A 22,124-nucleotide genomic window follows, 5' to 3' on the forward strand; every position below is an offset into this window, starting at 1 on the left:
GAGATATATCCCTACTTTCGCAGTATTTTAAATCACAAAAACACTAAAGTAACTTTTTGGATCAATCAACCCATGTAGAAAATGGGAATTATGGGATCATGCGGTCTCACGTTTGAACTGACCTGTTCTGCCTAATTTTGACCCAATTGAGTTGACCCTTTTAAAAGGAATAGATTCGATTTAAGTTTCTCCCAAAAATTTGCACCCTAAGAACTCTTTATAAGTTCCTTGTAATTTTTCTCCCCGTCTTTTTTTGTCTGAAGTTATCTCATTTTGAGAGAAACGAGTTTGAATTTTTCAGTTTTGCTGGATTTATCCGGTTATTTACACTTGTGAGCTTTAGTGAGCGTTAGTGTTTTACTACGACTATTTTTTTTCTAATCTAAGTCACAAATATTGATGCTGCTTTTGGGGCACCTTTACAGCTTTTTGATAGCATGTGCTTCGTCATTCGAATAGTAATAAGTTAACACAGTTGATGCAATTTAAATTCAATAAATGAACCGAAAAAAGCTATTTGTTTCAAACAACATAACAATCATAAAAACTCGATTTCAGAAATTTTCTAAATCGAATATACATCTCGCATTTTTTGAAATACAGAATATGTTCATATTGTGGCATTATGTTTTCCAATTTGTTACATGCAAAATTCGTGTGGATACCTTCAGTTTGTTATATTCGAAATTTTTACTTGCTAAGTTGTGTCTATTTGTATTTGGTGCCATTTTTGCTGCATATCATTTGTAATTTGTAAGCATATGTAGCTGCTTTGTTATTTGACTAGTGTTTGACGATTAAAGCAATTGTTGACGAGAGGGCAATGCTTGAGACTTCATACGTAGCAAAGTTTTACTAATTCGAGGCTTATTTCTATTTTTTCTTTTTTCACTTTATAAATCTGCTTTTTTGTCTTGTTTTCGCTGGTGTTTGTGAAGCACAGCTGCGCCTCTGTGTTTAAATCAGCGCTATATGAGCTTGTTCAGCTCAAAACTCAGTGAAAAAAGCGTGAACAAAAAACAATCAAATTTATCATCAGATTTCTGCGAAATTTTACTGCTAATTTTAAAAATAAATAGAGATTATCCATTGGAGAAATAGAGATTGTTCATTAAAAACGTGGTTTTAAAACACCCTGAGTAGTGCGGCAAATGTTCGGGAAGTAAGTTAGTTACCTATATTGAAATTTACAAATTAGAATTTTGTTAGTTTCAGAAGAGTTACTGATGTATAGCTGCTGAATATTCAGCCTTACTTGACCCTTCTATTATTAAAACAGCGAATAATGACCGAAAACAGCGAAAATCCCCATCAGGTAACTGCAGCCGTCGACGAAGTCGAAACTAATATATATTGCTCTTCTTGTGAGGAAAAATTGCAAGAAGAATTGGCATTTAGATGTCGAGATTGCGAAACTAACGAGAGAGCGGTTTCTGGCAGCAATTTACAAATCTGCGATACCTGCATTGGTTGGCATGTCAAAAAAATGCATGCTGTTATTGATTATCGTGGCCACGATTCAGAAATATGTTCTCAGCACAAAATTATCTGTTCGCATTTTTGCGTGGACTGCGAAAGCTTACTTTGTTTGAAGTGCACACTCGATCATGGTGGACACAATTTGAAAACTATACAATCGGTAGCTTCTGAAGCAAGGAAACAGGTCAGGCTCTCATGATAACACTAGTTAATTTTTTCTTAAAAAAGTTACTACGATTGCTCCGATCACGTATGAAGACGGAACTATACATATGTTATTTTTCCGACGCTAAATCTGATAACATTAGGAAGTAAGGTTTTTTTCATGCAAAGTCTGATACCGCAACAAATACTGCCGTTGTTCTTACTACAACAAACATAGTAGAAAAAACATTCGAAGCAGTCAAACACATGGTCGGAACACAGTCGAACACAAAATTGAACAAAAAATTGAAGCAGAGGATCTTAAATTCGAAAAATATTCGAACGCAAAGTCGAACACAGAGTCTGAACCTTGTGGAACACAAGAAAAGAGCTACACATGATCTTACATAATTGTATGATAGGCATTATTTTGTTCAGAAAAAACTGTTATTAGTTGCCGCTACAGCAAGTCGAAATCTCACCTATTTTTTGCAACAAAAAATATTCACGTTTTCTTAAGTTAGTTTTTATGTGAGAATTAAGCTTCCATTCTCCACTTATAGCTTTCTCAACGTATAAATTTTTGCTTTATTCTCTTCAATGTTTTGACTTTCGAAGAAGTGACGAAATATGTGCTCGGGGTGTTTTTCTCCAGTCTTTTCAAGCAGCAATTTTAAATGGATTTTTATAGTCTTAAAGATATTGATAACCGGGCCTCAAAAGTGAAAACATTTCACTTGTGATCTTTTTTGCCAAGTTAAAATGGTTTGAAATTGAGACTACTACGGAAAAAATTCACTCTGTGCTTTACATAGCGTGTTTTGGGTGGGGGAGGGGAGATAAATGTAAGAAATAAAAATATTTTTTAGAACATCTCATTTTTTTCAAGTAACGTAGAAAGAATTTTTGAACTCTTGTTTTCAGCTCGATTTTTTTTTGAAATTGAAAATGGCAGCTCGAATCGCAGCTGAAAAGAATCGTTATTATTTTTTACTCATCTTCGAAGGACGTTGTCTAGTGCTGCCTCAACTAAAATAATTAAAATTAGTTTTCTGACAGCAATACTTTCTGCTTGCTTTTACTAGGAAATTGAGAAAACATTTGCTGAGATTTTAAGTGAAAAAAAAAACAGCCCTATTTTCAAAATAAAGCGGAACGTTCGGGGAGCTTAATTGGCTTCATTTTCTCACAAATCAGTTGTTTTCAGATTTAATAGTATTTTTGGGTGCTTGTTTTCAAGTCAATCTCCTTCAGGCTTCCTGAACAAATCAAATCAAATCATATGCATAATTTGAAAATACTCGTGGATGGCGCTGAATATTTTTACGGTTGGCTAAAGAGGACTTGAACACCACGTTGTTATATTTTGCGTCCCTTTGTTTGAGGTATCAGGTTGAGTTGCTGCTGTTTTTTTTTTAAATTTTTCAAGGTTTCTGTTAAACTGTTAATTCCATATCGTTTTAGTTCTGTTGAATTTTCCCATGATGAAACTTAGGTGGCGTACAGTTGTTTTTTTGTTAAATATAATTATTGAAAGTTTTTTTTCGAGCAGTCTACGAGCAAATCGGGTTTGTTGACAATCATTTTTTGCATGAGAATATATGTAACTTAATTTTTTTTTGGTTTTCTGCTGTCAAATGTTCTGCTGATTTCACCATGTCCTGACTTCACTCTGTCGTCTTTCAGTTGTTCACAGTTCCTAACAGTTTTCTAGTGCGTTGAACTTTCTTGATTGATGCTGCTGAAACTTTTCTTCTAGGAACTCAGCGGATTTCCGTGTTTTGTATGATTTTTTGTTGGTTCCGTCAAAATCTATTTGAGCTACGCTGTCGAAACATCTTGCGGTTCAATGTTACGAAGTAGTGTTGCTGAAAGTTTTTTTGATGGTTTCTCAAAAAGCTGTTACCTATGTTTTCTTTATATGCTGTAGATCATCTTGGGTAGGCAGCAATAGAAAAATAGTCGCCGTTAAGTTTGATAGTAAAGTATGTTGCATAATGATTTGTCGTTGAGCATGGGGTAGCTGATACGATGCAAGTGGAAATATGCTGAAATTGCCGTTGATGCTCTCTTCTACGATTTTTTTTGAGGGTCTTACTTGATCGAGTGTGTACAAAAGGTCGAATTGCTTAGTCATTGGTTCTTGCGTGCATGGTATGCGAGTGAAAACGTTTTGGTTTTCGTATGAAGATCTGTTTTGTGTCTATTGTTTTCTGTAATTTTTAAGATTGCACTGTTTTATTTTGTGAGATGTGTGTGTTAGCGTTACCGTTGTCCAAAAAGCGTACGCGCCAATGAATCTCGGGCTGTGTTGAAAAGTCACTGATATTTAAAGAAGACATGAATCAGCTCTGCAACGCACATGCTGGAGTGGCCGGGTTGCTTGATTGGTTTTCTGCTGCTGGCTAGCGTTGAATCGCAGTTTGACTCGATAGTCGCGCAATGCTCATTGTTGAAACTGGTTGCACTCGCTGCATCTCGGTTTTGAGTTGCAATCTTTGACCTAGTCTTTTCTAGAGAATTATAGCATAGCTTGTTCTCCACGTTGTTCTTTTTCATTCAATTGAATATTTTTTGTCGTTTTTAGCTATTATAGCAAAGCGTGTTCTCCAAAGTGAGTTTCTGAATTAAATGAAGAGTTTTCTGAAGTTGCTGTTGCATTTGAGTGTTTGGATAGTTTGCTGTCAACATCTTGTGAAACTGGAGCGTTTCTTGTAGCTGCCTTTTTTGAGGTTTGTGAAAATTATTGTAGGTAGCTAAGAGTCACTGAATAGTTGTTTTACATTTTTACTTTCTCGGTTTCATGTACTAGTCAATCTCCATCCAGGTTTCCCGAAAAAAATGTCCCTTTTTTACTCAATCTTATCCTAAATTTGAGAATACTCGTGGATGACTGCGACCAATTCCGATTGTTTAAAGGACACTTGAACGCTGTGTTGTTCTGTTGTTCGTCCTCGTTGAGTATTTTCGAGTATTTGTTAGGTTTCTGTTAACTCCTTGTCGAACTGTCAATTCCCTGTCGCTGTAACTTGGGTTTAAATTTTCAAATAAGTGGTTTTGAAATGGTCTGCAGTGTTTTGGGTTTATTGTGATAACTGAAAGCCTGTTCCGTACAATCAACAAGCAATTCGTTGAAAAGGCGGCTTTCGAGTTAGTACGAGATTTAATTTAATAATTTGGTTGCACTCGCAGCATCCGTGTTTTGCGTTGCAGTCTTTCAACTGGTGTTGTCCTAGGCTGAGTAGGAGAAATTGGCACTGGTGCAGAATTTGATATAACTGGTGAGTTTTAGCGTGATTTAAAAAAAAAAACAAATCACAGCTCGTATCACAGCTAAAAGCGATCCGCTGTTTTTACTCAACTTCAGAGGGCGTTTGTTTAGTGCTACATCAACAAAAGAGAAATGGCTTCGATTTTCTGTCAGCAATAATCTTTGTTTAGTTTAATTTGGAAACTGACAATGAGTTGAGAAAAAAGTTCAAATGGAAAAAGCCAAGCAAAATGTTCAGGATGCTTAATGGGCTTCAATTTTTTCAAAGCTCTCAAATTAAATAGTTTTTTTTCTGTGTCTGTTGTCTTTTTTGACATGTTTTCTGGTCAATCTCTACCGAGGTTTGTGCTTGATGTTAGATGTTAAAAGAAGTACGCATTGAAGTCGATGACAATCTGCTTTTTTACTCAATCTTATCTTGCATTTGAGAATACTCTTCGATGACTGCGAATTATTCCGGTTGGCTAAAAGAGACTTCAACACCTTGTTGTTCTGTTGCATGTCCTTGTTTGTGAGGTATCACTTTTTTCGAATAATTTGTCAAGTTTCAGTTAAACTGTCAGTTTCTTGTCGCTTTAACTTGGGTTTAAAGCTTTAATTAGGCAGTTTCATTCGTTTTAAATCATGTGGTAATTTTATTAGTTGCTTTCAGTTTCTCTTCATTTTTTCATGTTTATTTTAAAAATCAAACTGCCTCGCGGCTTGCTGGACATGTTGGTTTGTGTCTAATAGATGAAATTAAAATATACATCCAATGATGATATTCTGCGAATTTCGCTAACTATCTTGTCTATCAGTCTCTGTTTTTTTTATTCAAGAACTCCTTCGTTTAACTATATGAATAAAATTGTTTCCACATATGTTTGCATCATGAGAGGGTCAAAAACAGGTCGTTCAATTTATGAGTCAATTTGAGAAGAGCGTAAAGTTTTTTAAAGCATAAAATGATGAGTTGAATCATTCACAAAAATTACTCCACGAAGAACTAATTCTGACGGAGGAGTACCTTTACAGAAAAACGAAAATTGCTGCAGGTTGATTAGAAGTTAGTCACCTGAGGCTGGAAAATGTTGGAAGATTCCGTATTTTTTCAAAGCGAAGAGACTACAATGAAATCGACGCTGAATCAGTTATCAATGAGCGAGAGCTGTTGTGGTCATTGGAAAATTCGGATGCTTCCCTTTTTACTGAAATAACAGAATGCAGTCAAACGGCAATGGAACAGTCAAGACGCGTTTTAATTCGACAGAAAAATTGATGTCGCACCATTTTGTTACGACGGGTCTAAAATAGCCGATGTACTTGGCAACTTTTCTGATGATTTCGTTGGTTTTCTTATGTTGCTCACTTTCAAACAAATAGAGATCCATAAATTTTCTGATGAAACCTTCAAAATATCCGAAGAAGTCTTGGAACAAGAGTTTTTAAAGAGTCTCTCTGAAAGTGTTCAAAATTTTTGACCGTAGACAAACATAAGACGAGTGGCAGATTATGTACTGGAAAAAATAATACAGACACAGAAGAATGGAGTTTTTACCGAAAAGTTGGTTCCAATTTCGATGAAAAATCTGCAATCAATGTTGAATTAAGTGACGAAGTACCTTTATTCAAAAAGCAATTGATGTAGACTTAGTTTATTTTATAACTACTGAGCTTGTTTTTGAGTATCCTAAATTGCTGATGACGAGCTGCTCAAAGTTATATTTTTTGATGCAAAAAATATCAATTGTTTGATAAAATTCCACAGAAGACTGCTTAGCAAGCTCTACAAGTCACAAAAAGAAGTATAGCTGTATCGAGTGAGCCCAGCTATCTTTTTGCAACTCTGCAGATATAACCTCCAAGGATCATACCACGACTTCTGCATTTCAATATTCAGTGGTGTTTTACCAGCCTGGGTAACCTTAACTTTTCTAAATCGAGAAGCTGGCACCGGTGCAGAAATTGATGTAACAGGCGTGATGTTTCCGAAATAGCAAATGACAGCTCGCATCACATCTAAAGACAATCCACTTTGTTTTTTCATTCAACTGCAGAGGGCGTTGTTTAGTGCTACCTCAACTGAATAAAATGGCATTGATTTTCTGTCAGCATTAATCTTTGTTTGTTTGTTTTTTTTTTTAAATTTCGCGATTAATTCAGAAAGAAAACACAAACAGTTTAAATAGAAAAGCTGGCAATTTTCTTAAAAGCAAATCAAAACGTTGACGGTGCTTAGTGGGCTTCAATTTTTTTCTTCAATTTTCTCAAACTAAGTAGTTTTTTTTTTTCAGTTTCTATAGTTTTTTTGTTTTCATGGCTTCAAGTCAATCTCCACCGAGGTTTGTGCCTAATATTGGATGTTAAAAGAAGTACGCATTGAAGTCTATGACATTCTGCTTTTTTTACTCAAGCTTGTCTTGATTTTGAGAATTTTCGTGGATGACTGCGACTAATTCCGGTTGTTTATAGGACACTTGAACACCGTGTTGTTCTGTTGTATGTCCTCGTTTTTGAAGTATAAGTTTTTTCGAGTAATTTGTTAGGTTTTTGGGTTATCGCTGTAACTTGGGTTTAAAACTTCAAATAAGCGGTTTGAATTGATTTGCAGTGTTTTGGTTCTATTGTGATAACTGAAAGCCTGTTCCGTGCAATCAACAAGCAATTTGTTGAAAAGGCGGCTTCCTAGTTGTTATGAGAATATCTTTCATTTAACTGTTTGTTTGCACTCGCTGCATCTGTGTCTTGAGTTGCAGTCTTTGACCTCGTGTTGTCGTAGAGAATTGTGGCATAGCTTGTTCTTCTGAGTGAGTTACCTTTTCTCATTCAATGAAGAGTTTTCGTTTAAGGTATTATGTTGTTTGATTTTTCTGAGACTCTTTCTTGTCGCTATTGAAAGTGTTTAAAATCTGCTGCTCCGTCACATCGTAGCAATAATAATTTAGTCATACGGAGTGGTAGTGTTAGTAGTAAAATAGTGGAGTGGTAGTAAGAAAAGAGCTGAGACCGAGGACCTGAAACCTAGACAAATTTTTTTTTGCGAAATGAGGCTGCTCTTTAATTGGACAGAGCTGACAGTGTTGGGCCTCAAACATGTTGTTGTTTCATATGAGAAAAGAAAGAGCTCGGGGTCTTGATCTGTTTCAATTTTAAATTATCTGCTAATTCCCTCAGTTGTTTTCAGTTTCTCAAGTCTTTTTTGAATGTATGTTTGATAAGAATCTCCCTCGCTGCTTTCTGGACAATTTAGGTTGCGTCTAATGGTAGTAATTAAAGTAAGCACCCATCGATTGCATTTTGAGGTTTTGGTTAACTATCTTATCTTTTAGTACAAGTTTTTTTGCTCAGAACTTTTTGGTTTAGCTGTATGAATATAATTTTTCTCACATTTTTTTAAATATCATGAGAGGTCCAATAATAGGTCTTCCAACTAATGGATCAATTCGAAGAGCGGGAAAAAGTTTTTCAGCATAAGAAAGATGAGTTGGATCAGTCGCATAAAATACTCCACGAAGAATTAATTCTGACGAAAGAGTACCTTGATAGAAAAACGAAAACTGCTGCAGACTTACTTTTGAAGAAATGCAGATTGGTTAACTTTGAATCAGCTGAGGCTGGAAAAATGTTGGAAGATTCCCTAACTTTAAAACGAAGCGACTACAATGAAATCGACGCTGAATCAGTTCTCAATGAGCGAGAGCTGTTGTGTTCCTTGCAAAATTCGGATGCTTCTCTTGTTACCAAAATAAAAAGGATGCAGACAAATTGCAATGGAACATTGAAGAAGCGTGCTAGCTTCACAGAAAACTCCTTTTATGTCGAACCATTTTCTTACGACGATGCTAAAATTGATGAGTTAGTGGGCAAATTTGTTGATGATGTCGTCGTTTGTCTTAAATTGCCCATGTTCAAGCAAGTAGAGATCCAAAAATGTTCTGAGGAAAGCTTCAAAATGTCCGATGAATTCTGGGAACAGAAGTTCTTAAACAGATTTCCTGAAAATTCTGATATTTTTGACTTCGAACAAACAGAAGACGAGCTGCAGATTACCTGCTGGGAAAATGATAAAGTCATAAATGAATGGATTTCACGCGAAAAAGATGATTGCAATTTCAAAGACAAATACATAATCAATGTTAAATTGAGTGGCGACGTGCACTTCATCCAAAGAGCGATTTACTCATATTTAGTTTTCATTATAACTAATGAATCTGTATTTGAGTACACTTTGAAAAGTAGCGAGAATCCGGTCTTGATAACGGAATATAATTGGAATGATTTTGAGTGCCCGCTGGGAATACATCCAGATGTTGGTATTATGTACTGGGACAAAGCTTTTGATGCAATTAAAGCATCAGAAGAAGAAAGCGTTAAGATACATTGCTCCGTGAAGCCATGTTTTTTCAGTCATCATTCGTGCAATTCTGACAGGGTCAGGGTCGTTTTCCAACTAATCAATTTTGATATCATTTACTTTGACCCAGAGCAACTGACATCTTTTTTCATTCCTTATTCTCTGCACAATTTTCCGCAAGTTGATTGGATCAAGGCCATTTATCCAGCTGAAGCTGAGAAAAACACGCTTATCTTAATTTGGTGCTGCAAGCTGAAACAGATCAAAGTATTCTTCAAGAACGAAGCAGAGGAGAATTTTTCTTTGAAAGAAGTTCACCAGTGGGAAGGTGACAATGCAGCCAGCATTATTAGAATCGAATCGAATTTGGACGCTTTGGATAGCTGGTTTCTGCATTTGAAATTCAAAAAAGGATCACTTGAATCGGACAAAAACAAAGTGACAGAGAAACTAAACGAGGGTTTCATAGTTTTCTAATTAGTATCAAAAGCGGTAAGAGGGTCTAAAAAGTCAGTATTCTTCGTTTGCTGTTCTTGCTCCTCAGATTTGGCGTTTTATGTCGCGATATAGATGATAAGAACGTATTGCGGAAGTGCTCCTAGCATAGTTATATTCTAAAAATTCTTTCACAATATATTTTTATGTTCCGATCATTTGAAAAATATGAAGGAACTTTGTATTCGAGTGTTTTAGTTTTTTTCTTTTTGTTTTCCACGCGAAATCATGTACCACAAAAACTCATCGAAATGGGTCGAATTATATATCATATCAATTTTCTCAGTGTCGAGAAAAACCGGTTTGATTTTGTCCAATTTCGAGCGAATGAGGCGTGCGTGAAGGCGTACAATAAATTATTTAAGCTTAATTTTAGCCGTCAAGTAAAGTTAGTTCGTGGAGTTTTTAAGCGCCATATTGTGAATCAGAAATTTCAAAAAATCAAAAAAATATAAATTTTTTTAACCATTTAAAAAAAAAATTTTCTAGTGATTTGTCTACAAAAATTGTTTTCGAATTGGCCTAGTTGACCATGACTGTCGAATATGCGTAATTTCTTTTTTTGTTTGGTTTTTTGTATATTCTTACGACTATGTGCTATTTGCACAGTAACGGGCTATCCTTGTTTCTATTTGTTAAATATTTTAGATTTTTTTGTCCTATTATTCTTATAGCTAAGATTAAATTGTGTTGGTCGAAAAAAAATCTATTTTGATTGAGCTTAAATTGAATTCATAAATATATAATCACAGCTTAATACAAATTGAAACTGTTGTAAAGTTTTTTATACCTATTTCTTTTGTTCGGATATCACAGCATTGAAGAAATGCGGAACTTTAAGCTCTGGAGAACTTTAAGAGAATCTAAAGGTTATGCTTTAAGAGACAATACCCTTTCTCTTTTATTAAGATGGAGAATATAGAATTGGCGTGAAGCTTTGATGGTAAACCATAGTTTTAAAATGGAAAGGCTTCCTTCTTGTGTTTTTTTCAGAATATTGTTTCTAACATTCATTTTTGAGACATTTTAGAGTTGGGCTTAATTTTTCTTGGTATTGTGAACCTTCTACTGTTTTTTCGTACTTCAAATTAAAAGTTCCAGCTGACATCATCAATGACATTTACAGCAATTCAATTTTATAATCAATAAACTATTGTCCGCCTAGGACCAACGCAAGACACAAGGCCTTTACTATGTTGGCCCTAGATAAACAAGTTATTAATCAAATTAGCTGAAGTTGATCATTTAACAAAAAAAAGATGGCAACAATTTTAAATCTTTTGAAAATTTTATTCAATTAATGTTCTTTTTTACATCAAATCTTTTAGATTTAAGTCTTAATGTTCTCGAAATATCACGGGATGTTCGATTGATGGGTTAACAAACAGTGTGCAATGAATATCAATAAATACTATTGCGCAAAAAGGAAAAAATCGGAACTTTTTCATTCTGCCGATAATCTAAAGGCAAAGTCATTTCTGACACTTGGTCATCAGATCCTTCAACGTGTTCATGCTTCTACTTATACTTAGTGGAATATGCTTCAATAAGCTCCAGGGGAGCTTATATAGGGGCAGGGACCACACCAACTGAGATCGAAATTAGTCGTCTTGCAGTAAGTGTTTTGTGTATAAGAGGTAGGAGTTTCTTAAATGATGCAACACATCAACGCAGAAATCAAATGATCGTATCGAAAAATGAGTCCATGCAGCTCTTGGTTATCGAATATATAGTTATGAAAGACATCTAAGACAGTTATGGTTGGATCTGTTCAATATTATCGAATAAATGCATCTTATTGAAAAAGTTATTCTGAAAGAATTATATTGAAAATTGAAGCAGAAAGTTAATGCCTACACCCCTAAAATATTGAAGCTTGCTTTCACTAATGATGATCGAAGACTTTGATGATTCTTTTTAAATTGGAGAAAGTTGAGTTTTCTAACTCCAGTTAATTGCTTAGTCATCTCTTTAAAGAGCTCATATAGATGTAACTCGACCACAGTAGCAAAATTATTATCAGCCGTCAGTTCATAAATGCTTTCACATTAACCTTAAAAAATTGAATCTGATAATTCTGTTTTGCATTTTGAAAATTGAAATCAATTTACTTTCATTAATTTACCCATACACTAAAACACCGCATTGAATGACGGGTTTAATGAATGAATTATATTGTAATTAAAAGATGTTTGCGAAGGAAAACAGTTCCAATTTAATGGTTTTTGTGAAGTACTTAGCAATTTTATGCAAGCTAGAACTTTTGAAATTCCAAACGTTCTGCCATAAGTTCATATCGTGTTGTTATTATGGTATGCTCTGGCAAACTCTTACTAGAAGATTTGGCAGAAAATCGATTAGAGCAAATATTAGATAAGACCCGATTGTGACGTCCCTGAATAATAGTTAAAACTGCCCATCATATTTTGATTGTATCCATTTTAACTTAAATTAACTTGAAAGTGACCTATTTCATGACTGGAATTGTGGTTCAACCAATTCTGCAGAACAAACTATTCTTTAGAAAGTTTAATTCTGAGCTAAAACCAGTCGTCGCTTCCTCGTCTATTATTTAGCAGTAACTGGATATCCAGATTTTTCGTTAAAGTTATAGATGGTTCACACAGACTTTAATTGACTATAGTTAAACTGCAAATTACATAAAATTTGGTTTTCAAACTTCAAGGGACAAATATTTTTTTGCATATATGAGTTCTTGAATAGATCACCAAGCAATTAAAATAGACTTTTTTCACCGATCATTTAAATCAATTTTTAAATTTCTTTTAAAAGTAAAAACCGCCAGACTAGAAATCTCAAGAAGGGTCTTGTGACGTCTTTGAAATGTCGTTAGCTTATAACTCACTTGGTTAGGTGCTGTTGAGTGTCATGATAGGTAAATTGGTAAAGTTAAAGAACATGAAATATCAATAGATGAAGTCCAAGTTATCTCAAAAGATAATTACTATGAAAATAATTGCTTGCTCATTTTTGGAGAACTGAATTGAAATTTAAGAGCTCAGCTCAAGAAAGAAATAGAATTGGGTGCTCAAATTTTTTTTCAAGAGATCAACTAAAGAATAAGGTTGAGAATCTGACCCAAACATCCGTCTGTAGAAGAATCGCCTTGCCGCTAACAGGGAACATTTGAGTTTATCTGTAAAACATTTGAATGATAATTACCAAACAGGGCCTATTATTTAGTGAAAAATTATGGAAGATGTAACTAATCCTAATCGAAAAGGTTTAAGATTGAAGATCGCACAGTGAGTGTTGACAACACACGACGAGAACCAGGCTCGTTAAAGCAAAGATCAAGGCAGTACCTGACTCATACAGTGCCGCAGTCAGTAGATGACTACAGCAAAAAGGAGTTGTTGAAAACAACTTTGAGGGACGATTTGACGGGAAAAGTACTTTTTTCCTATGCTGATCAGATGATAGATGTCATTTCAATTTAACAGGAAATTGAACTCAAAAACAGTTAAATCAGAATTTCCGTGCTCTTAATTCTTTTATTTTTTTTGGCTAGTGCTCCTTTTACTACAGTGATTTCAGTTGTCTGAAGTTACTCAAATAAACTGACTAGAGCTTTTTATTCTTAACAAATACTGGCACAAGATTCATAGTTTTGTCTTGAATTTGAACTGATTTTTCTCAAAAGTCATTTACCCAAAGAGCTTTCAATTTCTCTACTCTGTTGGTGTCTTTTCCAATTGAAAGCAGCAATTTAATTTAACTGATAGTCATCCGACTACGCTAAGATGGCACACATTTATATCAGTCGAATCTTTCGGAGGAACGTAAAAGGAAGACTTCTCACAGTTCGATCAATTGATTCAAGAGTGCGTCAGTGTAGCAGGAATCGATCCGACTCCAAGCGAAGTTTTTTCAACTACATTTGCGAGACGACGCGTTGCGGTTTTACCAGCCGGTAGGACTAGTTTCTCGTGCGAATGTTCCTGCTAGTCTCGCAGCACTAAAGGACTGCTTTTGCAATCCTCTTCAACAGGAAGTGCATGTACTCAAAATGGAAAAGTTTCGGCTCGACCCAAAAACGGATACATAAAAACTATCTGGTAAATCTCATAGAAACTATCTGTAGTTGTCCTAGGCAACTGTCTCTGACAGGGAAAACCTGCACCGAAGCAGAAATTAGTGTAGCTGTAGTGTTTTGGCGTGATTTTCTGAGTTAGCAAATGACAGCTCTTATCACAGCTGAAGAGGATCAACTTTGTTTTTTGACTTAACTGCAGAGGGCGTTGTTTAGTGCTACATCTATACAGGCATTGATTTTTGTCAGCAATAATCTTTTTTTGGTTTTATTCGAGAATTGGCGATTAATTCAGAAAAACATAAACAGTTTAAATAAAAAAGCTGACAATTTTCTCTAAAGCAAAGCAAAACATTCACGATGCTTACTTGGCTTCAATTTTTTTCAAATCTTTCAAACTAAACATATTTTTTTTCAATTTCTATAGTCTTTTTGTTTTCATGGTTTTAATTCAAGCTCCACCGAAGTATGTGCCTGTTATTAGATGATAAAAGAAGTTTGCATTGAAGTCCAGGACAATCTGATTTTTTACTCTGATTTTTAGAATACTCGTGGATGACTGCGACTAATTCCGGTTGTTTAAAGGACACTTGAACACCTTGTTGTTCTGTTGTTTGTCCTCGTTTTATAGGTAAAATTTTTTTCGAGTAATTTGTTAAGCTTCTGTTAAACTGTCAATTCCTTGTCGCTGTAACTTGGGTTTAAAACTTCAAAAAGCGGGTTTGGAATTGTCTGCAGTGTTGTGGGTTTATTGTGACCTGAAAGGCTGTTCCGTGCATTCAACAAGCAATTCATTAAAAGGCGGCTTGCTAATTATTATGAGAGTAACTTCAATTTAATAATTTGGTTGCACTCGCTGCATCTGTCTTGAGTTGGAGTCTTTGACCTCCTGTTGTCGTAGAGAATTGTGGCGTAGCTTGTTCTTCAGAGTGAGTTAACTTTTCTCATTCAATGAAGAGTTTTCGTTCAAGGTGTTATGTTGCTTTGTTTTTTGAGACTTTTCCTGTCGCTGTTGAAAGTGTTAAAAACCTGCTACTAAGTCACTTTGTAACATGACAAATTTAGTCATAATGACATATAGAGAATTATCGAATTAGATAACAATGAAGGTGGAGTGGTAGTAGGAAATAAGCTCAAACCGAGGACATGAAACCCGGACAATTTTTTTTGCGAAATGAGGGTGCTCTTTCCTTTGACATAGTGGCCAGGGTTGGGCATCAATCATGTTGTTGAACCATATGAGAAAAGAAAAGAGCTCGGTGTCGTGATATGTTTCAATTTTAAATTATCTGCTAATTTACTCAGTTGCTTTCACTTTCTCATGTTTTTTTATTGTATGTTTTGACATGAATCTCCCTTGCGGCTTTCTGGACAAGTTAGGTTGCGTCTAATAGTAGAAATTAAAGCAAGCATCTATCGATTAGATTTTGAGATTTTTGCTAGCTGTCTTATCTCTCAGTACCAGTTTTTTTCGCTCATAAGTTTATGAATTTTATTCTTAAGCTGTATGAATAAAATTTTTACCACGTTTTGTTAAATATCGTTAGAGGTAAAAAAAAATAGGTAATCGAACTAATGGGTCAATTCGAAGAGCGGGAAAGGGTTTTTCAGCTTAAGAAAGGTGAGTTGGATCAGTAACATAAAATACTCCACGAAGAAATAATTCTGATCAAAGAGTACCTTGACAGAAAAACTAAAACTGCTGCAGACTTAATTTTGAATAAATGCACATTGGTTAACTTTGAATCATCTAAGGCTGGAAATTTTTTTTGGAAGAATCTCTAACTTTAAAACGAAGCGACTACAATCAAATTGACGCGAATCAGTTCTGAATGAGTGAGAGCTGTTGTGTTCTGAATGAGCGAGAGCTTGCAAAATTTGGATGCTTCTCTTGCCACGAAAATAAAAGTATGCAGACAAATTACAATGGAACAATGAGGAAGCGTGCTAGCTTTACAGGAAACTCTTTCTATGTAGAACCATTTTCCTAGGACGAGGCCAAAAAAGATGAGGTAGTTGGCAATTTTGTTGACGATTGCATCGGTTGTCTGAAATTTCCCCACGTTCAAACGAATAAAGATTTGAAAATTTTCTGAGAAAAGAGTGAAATTATCCAGAGAATTCAGGGTGCAAATTGAACAAAAAATTTTATGCAGATTTTATGGAGTTTAACGCAAAAGATGATTGCATGTTCGAAGACAAATCTGCAATCAATGTTAAATGCAGTTAATGTGTGGTGACGGGAAAACCTGCACCGAAGCAGAAATTAGTGTAGCTGTAGTGTTTTGGCGTGTTTTTTTGAATTAGCAAATGATAGCTCTTATCACAGCTGAAGAGGATCAACTTTGTTTTTGACTTAACTGCAGAGGGCGTTGTTTAGTGCTACATCTATACAGGCATTGATTTTTGTCAGCAATAATCTTTTTTTGGTTTTATTTGAGAATTGGCGATTAATTCAGAAAAACAAAAACAGAGTTTAAATAAAAAAGCTGTCAATTTTCTCTAAAGCAAAGCAAAACATTCACGATGCTTACTTGGCTTCAATTTTTTCAAATCTTTCAAACTAAATAGTTTTTTTTTCAATTTCTATAGTCTTTTTGGTTTTCATGGTTTTAAGTCAAGCTCCACCGAAGTATGTGCCTGTTATTAGATGATAAAAGAAGTACGCATTGAAGTCGATGACAATCAGCTTTTTTACTCAAGCTTATCTTGATTTTTAGAAAACTCGTGGATGACTGCGACTAATTCCGGTTGTTTAAAGGACACTTGAACACCTTGTTGTTCTGTTGTTGAAATTGTCGCTGTAACTTGGGTTTAAAATTTCAAAAAGAGGTTTTGGAATTGTCTGCAGTGTTTTGGATTTATTGTGACCTGAAAGGCTGTTCCGTGCATTCAACAAGCAATTCTTTAAAAAGGCGGCTTGCTAATTATTATGAGAGTAACTTCAATTTAATAATTTGGTTGCACTCGCTGCATCTGTCTTGAGTTGCAGTCTTTGACCTCGTGTTGTCGTAGATAATTGTGGCATAGCTTGTTGTTCAGAGTGAGTTATCTTTTCTCATTCAATGAAGAGTTTTCGTTTAAGGTGTTATGTTGCTTTGTTTTTCTGAGAATTTTCCTGTCGCTGTTGAAAGTGTTAAAAATCTGCTACTACGTCACTTTGTAACATGACGAATTTAGTCATAATGACATGTAGAGAATTATCGAATTAGATAATAGTGAAGGTGGAGTGGTAGTCGGAAAAGAGCTCAAAGCGAGGACATGAAACCCGGACACTTTTTTTGCGGAATGAGGGTGCTCTTTCCTTTGACAGAGTGGCCAGGGTTGGGCATCAATCATGTTGTTGAATCATATAAGAAAAGAAAAGAGCTCGGTGTCGTGATCTGTTTCAATTTTAAATTATCTGCTAATTTACTCAGTTGCTTTCAGTTTCTCATGTTTTTTTAATTGTATGTTTTGACATGAATCTCACTTGCGGCTTTCTGGACAAGTTAGGTTGCGTCTAATATTAGAAATTAAGGCAAGCATCTATCGATTAGATTTTGAGATTTTTTCTAGCTGTCTTATCTCTCAGTACAAGTTTTTTTCGCTCACAAAATTATGAATTTTATTTTTTAGCTGTATGAATAAAATTTTTACTACATTTTGTTAAATATCGTTAGAGGTAAAAAAAATAGGTAATCGAACTAATGGGTCAATTTGAAGAGCGGGAAAGGGTTTTTCAGCTTAAGAAAGGTGAGTTGGATCAGTAACATAAAATACTCCACGAAGAAATAGTTCTGATGAAAGAGTTCCTTGACAGAAAAACTAAAACTGCTGCAGGCTTAATTTTGAATAAATGCACATTGGTTAACTTTAAATCATCTAAGGCTGGAAAATTTTTTGGAAGAATCTCTAACTGTAAAACGAAGCGACTACAATGAAATTGACGCGAATCAGTTATGAATGAGCGAGAGCTGTTGTGTTCTGAATGAGCTAGAGCTTGCAAAATTTGGATGCTTCTCTTGCCACGAAAATAATAAGTATGCAGACAAATTACAATGGAACAATGAGGAAGCGTGCTAGCTTTACAGGAAACTCTTTCTATGTAGAACCATTTTCTTAGGACGAGGGCAAAAAAGATGAGGTAGTTGGCAATTTTGTTGACGATTTCATCGGTTGTCTGAAATTTCCCACGTTCAAGCGAATGAAGATTTGAAAATGTTCTGAGAAAAGAGTGAAATTATCCAGAGAAATCAGGCTGCAAATTGAACAAAAGTTGTTATGCAGATTTTTTGGAATTTAACGCAAAAGATGATTGCATGTTCGAAGACAAATCTGCAATCAATGTTAAATGCAATCAATGCGTGGTGACGTGCACTTCATCCAAAGTGCGATTTACTCAGAATTAGTTTTTTCATTGTAACTACTGAAACTGTATTTGAGCACGATTTAAAAATAACGAGAATGTGGTTTTCACATCAGTACTTCAACGGCAAGGCTACAAGGCAGCTCGTATGATTAGTCGATTGGACTTGGGACGGTTTGGATGGCTGGTTTTTGGGTTGGAAATGCAAAAAAAAATCTTTTGAAGAGGACAAAAAACAAATTGTCAGAAAAAGCAAAAGAGCGTTTCATAGTTTGCTAATTGGTATCACCAATAATAACTGGATCTAAAGAGTCAGTTTTCTGCACTTACAGTCTTGGTTTTCAGATATGGCATTCTTTGTTAAGATATAAATGAGAAAAATCTATTTCGTAAAAGGTGTTTGAACTTATATATTGAATGAATGACGGAAAATTCTTCTTATGAATGAATGAGTCAAATTTTTGCTGCCACAAGGCTAACAGGTTCAGAGTGATAATAGAGCTCAGCGTTTAAGAAAGATGAAATCGATTCACCTTAAAGCTAAACATCACTTGTTTATTTTTCCTCCAAATTTTTGCGTTTAAAGATTCATTTCAGTCTGGACCGAATAAACTGAAACAGCTGTTAGCGAACTGATTCGCCCTATGACATAACTTGAAACAAATTGATTGCTTTTTAAACTTAAACTTTTTGCGAACCGATCCCACCTATTAAAAACATCAATTATTTCGAAACTTTGAATGTTGAGTAGTTTGCCTATACAAACTTCCAAGTTTTTCTTTAATCTGAGTTAGCTTGCTTAGAAAGGTTTGAATTTTGATTCAATCTACGAATTAACTTTTAAGTAATTCAAAGTTTCATAGCTTGAATGGCGTGCTCGGAAAAACTTAAACTTTTGATAAGCTGTTACAGTCTATAAAATAATTTGACATAATTCATTAGTATACTAGCTTGCTCTGAAAGTTTTAAGCCTCTCGCGAACTGATTTGGTCCATAAAGTAACTTAAATTTTTCATTTTTTTAAGCTTGAGTAGCTTGCTTAGAAAAACTTTGACTTTGCGCGAACCGATTCCGTCTGGTAAAAACTTGAAAATTTTCAAAATTTTGATGGCTGAGTAGCGTGCTTACACAAGCTTCAAAGTTTTTCTTTAATCTGAGTTAGCCTGCTTAGAATGGTTTAAATGTTTCGCAAACCGATTCAATCTACGAATTGACTTAAAGTTACTGGACTATGTTCTGATTGTGTTTATAATAGTTTCCTATTTCAGATAACATTGTTTTAATCGATTGTTTTAATTGAATATTGGAACAAAGACTGTTGTCATTTATGTTATCTACCTAATTGGAGTATCCAACAATGAACGTGATTGAATGCCCAGCACCCGAGTGCCCAACCACATGGGACGCCACACTCGCTTCAGATGTACTCTCCAACCTCATCCAATTGCACGCACGAACTGCCCACCCAGCTGATGCAGGCACAACATCCACATCGAAGCTAGAGAAGGTGAAGCGGCCTACTATCGACTCCGGGGGAACCAATGAGGACTGGCAGTATTTCAATCAGCGGTGGTCGGAGTACAAATCCGCAACACGATTATCCGGCCCTGACGTCATCTATCAACTACTCGAGTGCTGCGAAGAGTCTCTCAGGAAGGACCTCACACGCACGTATGGTACGCTCAATAGCAGCACCGAACAGGTAGTTTTAAACTCTATCAAGTCACTTGCCGTTCGTGCAGAGAACATACTGGTGGCAAGAGTTCAACTCGGTCAGATCAGACTAGACAGAGATGAACCAGTGAGCGCCTTCGCTGCCCGTCTACGAGGTCAAGCAAGCGTGTGTGCTTTCACGGTTGAGTGTGGTTGCAACCCGCCCGCAGTGGTAAGTTACTCTGACTACATGGTTCGAGATGCGCTCATCAGAGGCATAGAAGACGAAGAAATACGGCTAGACATTCTCGGTCAAGCAAAGCAAGACCTTACTCTGGACGAGGCCCTGCAATTTATTGAGGCCAGGGAGAGTGGTAAGAGATCAGACCTTCAGCTGAACGGATCGTCTGTGCAGGCCGCGTTATCAACTTACAAACGAAAAGACAAGCTTCGAGTTACCACTCCACGGAGTGGTGCCACATGCGGTTATTGCGGGCAACCTGGTCACAGTCAGAACAGACAGGACCGAATCAACAAATGTCCGGCATATGGTAAGCAGTGCGGCAACTGCGGAAAATATCATCACCTCACGGAAGTCTGTCGACAAACAACTCAACGCTCAACCGCAGCACCCGTCGACAATTCTGGAATGCTGGGAGTTCTCGACGCCGTCCACGGCATGAGCACATCAGGTAAAATCAGTCATCTTGTTCTGGATCATCATATCTACGACGAGAAACGTAAGTCATCACACCCTCAACCGGTAATCGACGTCAGAGTAGTGGTGCATCCCGACGATTCTGCAGCACTCGGTTTCTCGGACAGGAATCACAAAGTCAAGCATTGTGAGATGCAAGCTCTTGCAGACACTGGTTGTCAATCTTGTCTTGCCGGTACGAACATCCTCCGCCTCCTAGGCTTGCAGCAATCTGATATCATTCCTGTGACAATGCAGATGTCGGCCGCCACAAACCAAGGTATCAAAATCTCCGGTGCCATTGTCGCGCGAGTTGGTGGAAAATTAGCAGCCGGCAGTGCCGAAACTCGTCAGATCATATACCTGACCGATGACACTAAAAGACTGTTCTTGTCTAAACAGGCATGCATTGCCCTTGGGCTTATATCTAAGAACTTTCCTACAGTAGGTGAAACCCACTCCTCGGTATGTCAAGTGACCAGTGAACGTGCATGCCAATGCCAAACGCGCAAACCACCGCCACCGGTCCCTTCTGAGATCCTATTTGCTCCAGTTGCAGCGAACCGGCAAAAACTAGAAACCCGGCTGAAAGACAGGTATAGTAGTAGTACATTTAACGTGTGCACCCATCAACTTCTTCCAACCATGTCTGGTCCACCCCTACGCCTTCACGTCAACCCGGAAGCGACTCCATCGTGCGTCCACACACCAATACCAGTTCCACTACACTGGCAGGATCAAGTGAAAGCAGCGCTCGACGAAGATGTCCGTCTGGGAGTAATTGAACCAGTTGCCGTTGGTGAACCAACAAGGTGGTGTCACAGGATGGTGATATGTGCCAAAAAATCTGGAAAGCCCAGACGAACCGTTGACTTGCAACCACTGAATCAGCACGCCTCTCGCGAAACGCATCATACGCAGTCGCCTTTCCATCAGGCGCGATCGGTTCCACGCAACACTCTCAAAACGGTTTTCGATGCCTGGAATGGATATCACAGCATCTCCCTTCACGAAGATGATCGTCACTACACCACTTTCATCACACCGTGGGGAAGGTATCGGTACTGTGTTGCACCTCAGGGGTACATCGCATCAGGAGACGGCTATACACGCAGGTTTGATGAAATTGTTTCACAGGTACCTAACAAGACAAAATTCATTGATGATACTTTATTGTGGTCGAGTGACATCGCAGAGGCATTTTCACAAGCCGCAGAATGGCCTCACCTATGTGGCAGCAATGGCATTGTTCTAAACCCTTCAAAGTTTGTTTTTGCGAAAGAAACTGTCGATTTTGCAGGATTTGAGATCAGCAATAGCACCGTTGGTCCATGTGCCCAATACTTAGAAGCCATTGAAAGTTTTCCATCGCCCAAGAACATCACGGACATCCGAAGCTGGTTCGGTCTTGTTAATCAAATCTCGTATTCCTTCGCTGCAGCGCCTCAAATGAGTCCGTTTCGGAACCTTTTAAAACCTGGTACACCGTTCCAATGGACAGATCATCTTGAGCATGCGTTCCAAGCGTCTAAGAATGTCATTATCAACGAGATTCGCTCAGGTGTGGAAATTTTCGATAAGGGGAGACCTACTTGTCTTGCGACTGACTGGAGCAAGTCTGGAATTGGTTTTTGGCTAACGCAAAAACAT

At 36.7% G+C, this 22,124-nt stretch overlaps 1 protein-coding gene across 2 annotated transcripts; it reads left to right on the plus strand.

The window, feature by feature from the left end:
* The first annotated feature begins 1,212 nt into the window (after positions 1–1,212).
* On the plus strand, positions 1,213–9,908 carry LOC134844318 (uncharacterized). 2 transcript variants are annotated; one of them, XM_063860950.1, is made up of 2 exons: positions 1,213–1,663; positions 8,295–9,908. In XM_063860950.1, exons 1-2 carry the CDS (start codon positions 1,286–1,288, stop codon positions 9,702–9,704), a joined length of 1,788 nt encoding a protein of 595 aa, XP_063717020.1. In that variant the 5' UTR covers positions 1,213–1,285; the 3' UTR covers positions 9,705–9,908. The 2 variants fall into 2 exon arrangements, with proteins under 2 accessions (XP_063717020.1, XP_063717021.1); XM_063860951.1 differs by having other exon boundaries at positions 8,343–9,908.
* The last annotated feature ends 12,216 nt before the right edge of the window (positions 9,909–22,124 follow it).

Source organism: Symsagittifera roscoffensis, chromosome 4 (genome assembly GCF_963678635.1).
Source record: "Symsagittifera roscoffensis chromosome 4, txSymRosc1.1, whole genome shotgun sequence".
Taxonomy (NCBI): Eukaryota; Metazoa; Xenacoelomorpha; order Acoela; family Convolutidae; genus Symsagittifera; species Symsagittifera roscoffensis.

Excerpts from the sequence above, each read along its gene's own strand:
- LOC134844318 (XM_063860950.1), top strand. The coding sequence starts at position 1,286 with ATGACCGAAAACAGCGAAAATCCCCATCAGGTAACTGCAGCCGTCGAC. Across the intron at positions 1,664-8,294 it reads CTTCTGAAGCAAGGAAACAG|GTCTTCCAACTAATGGATCA; the intron begins GTCAGGCTCTCA and ends GTCCAATAATAG.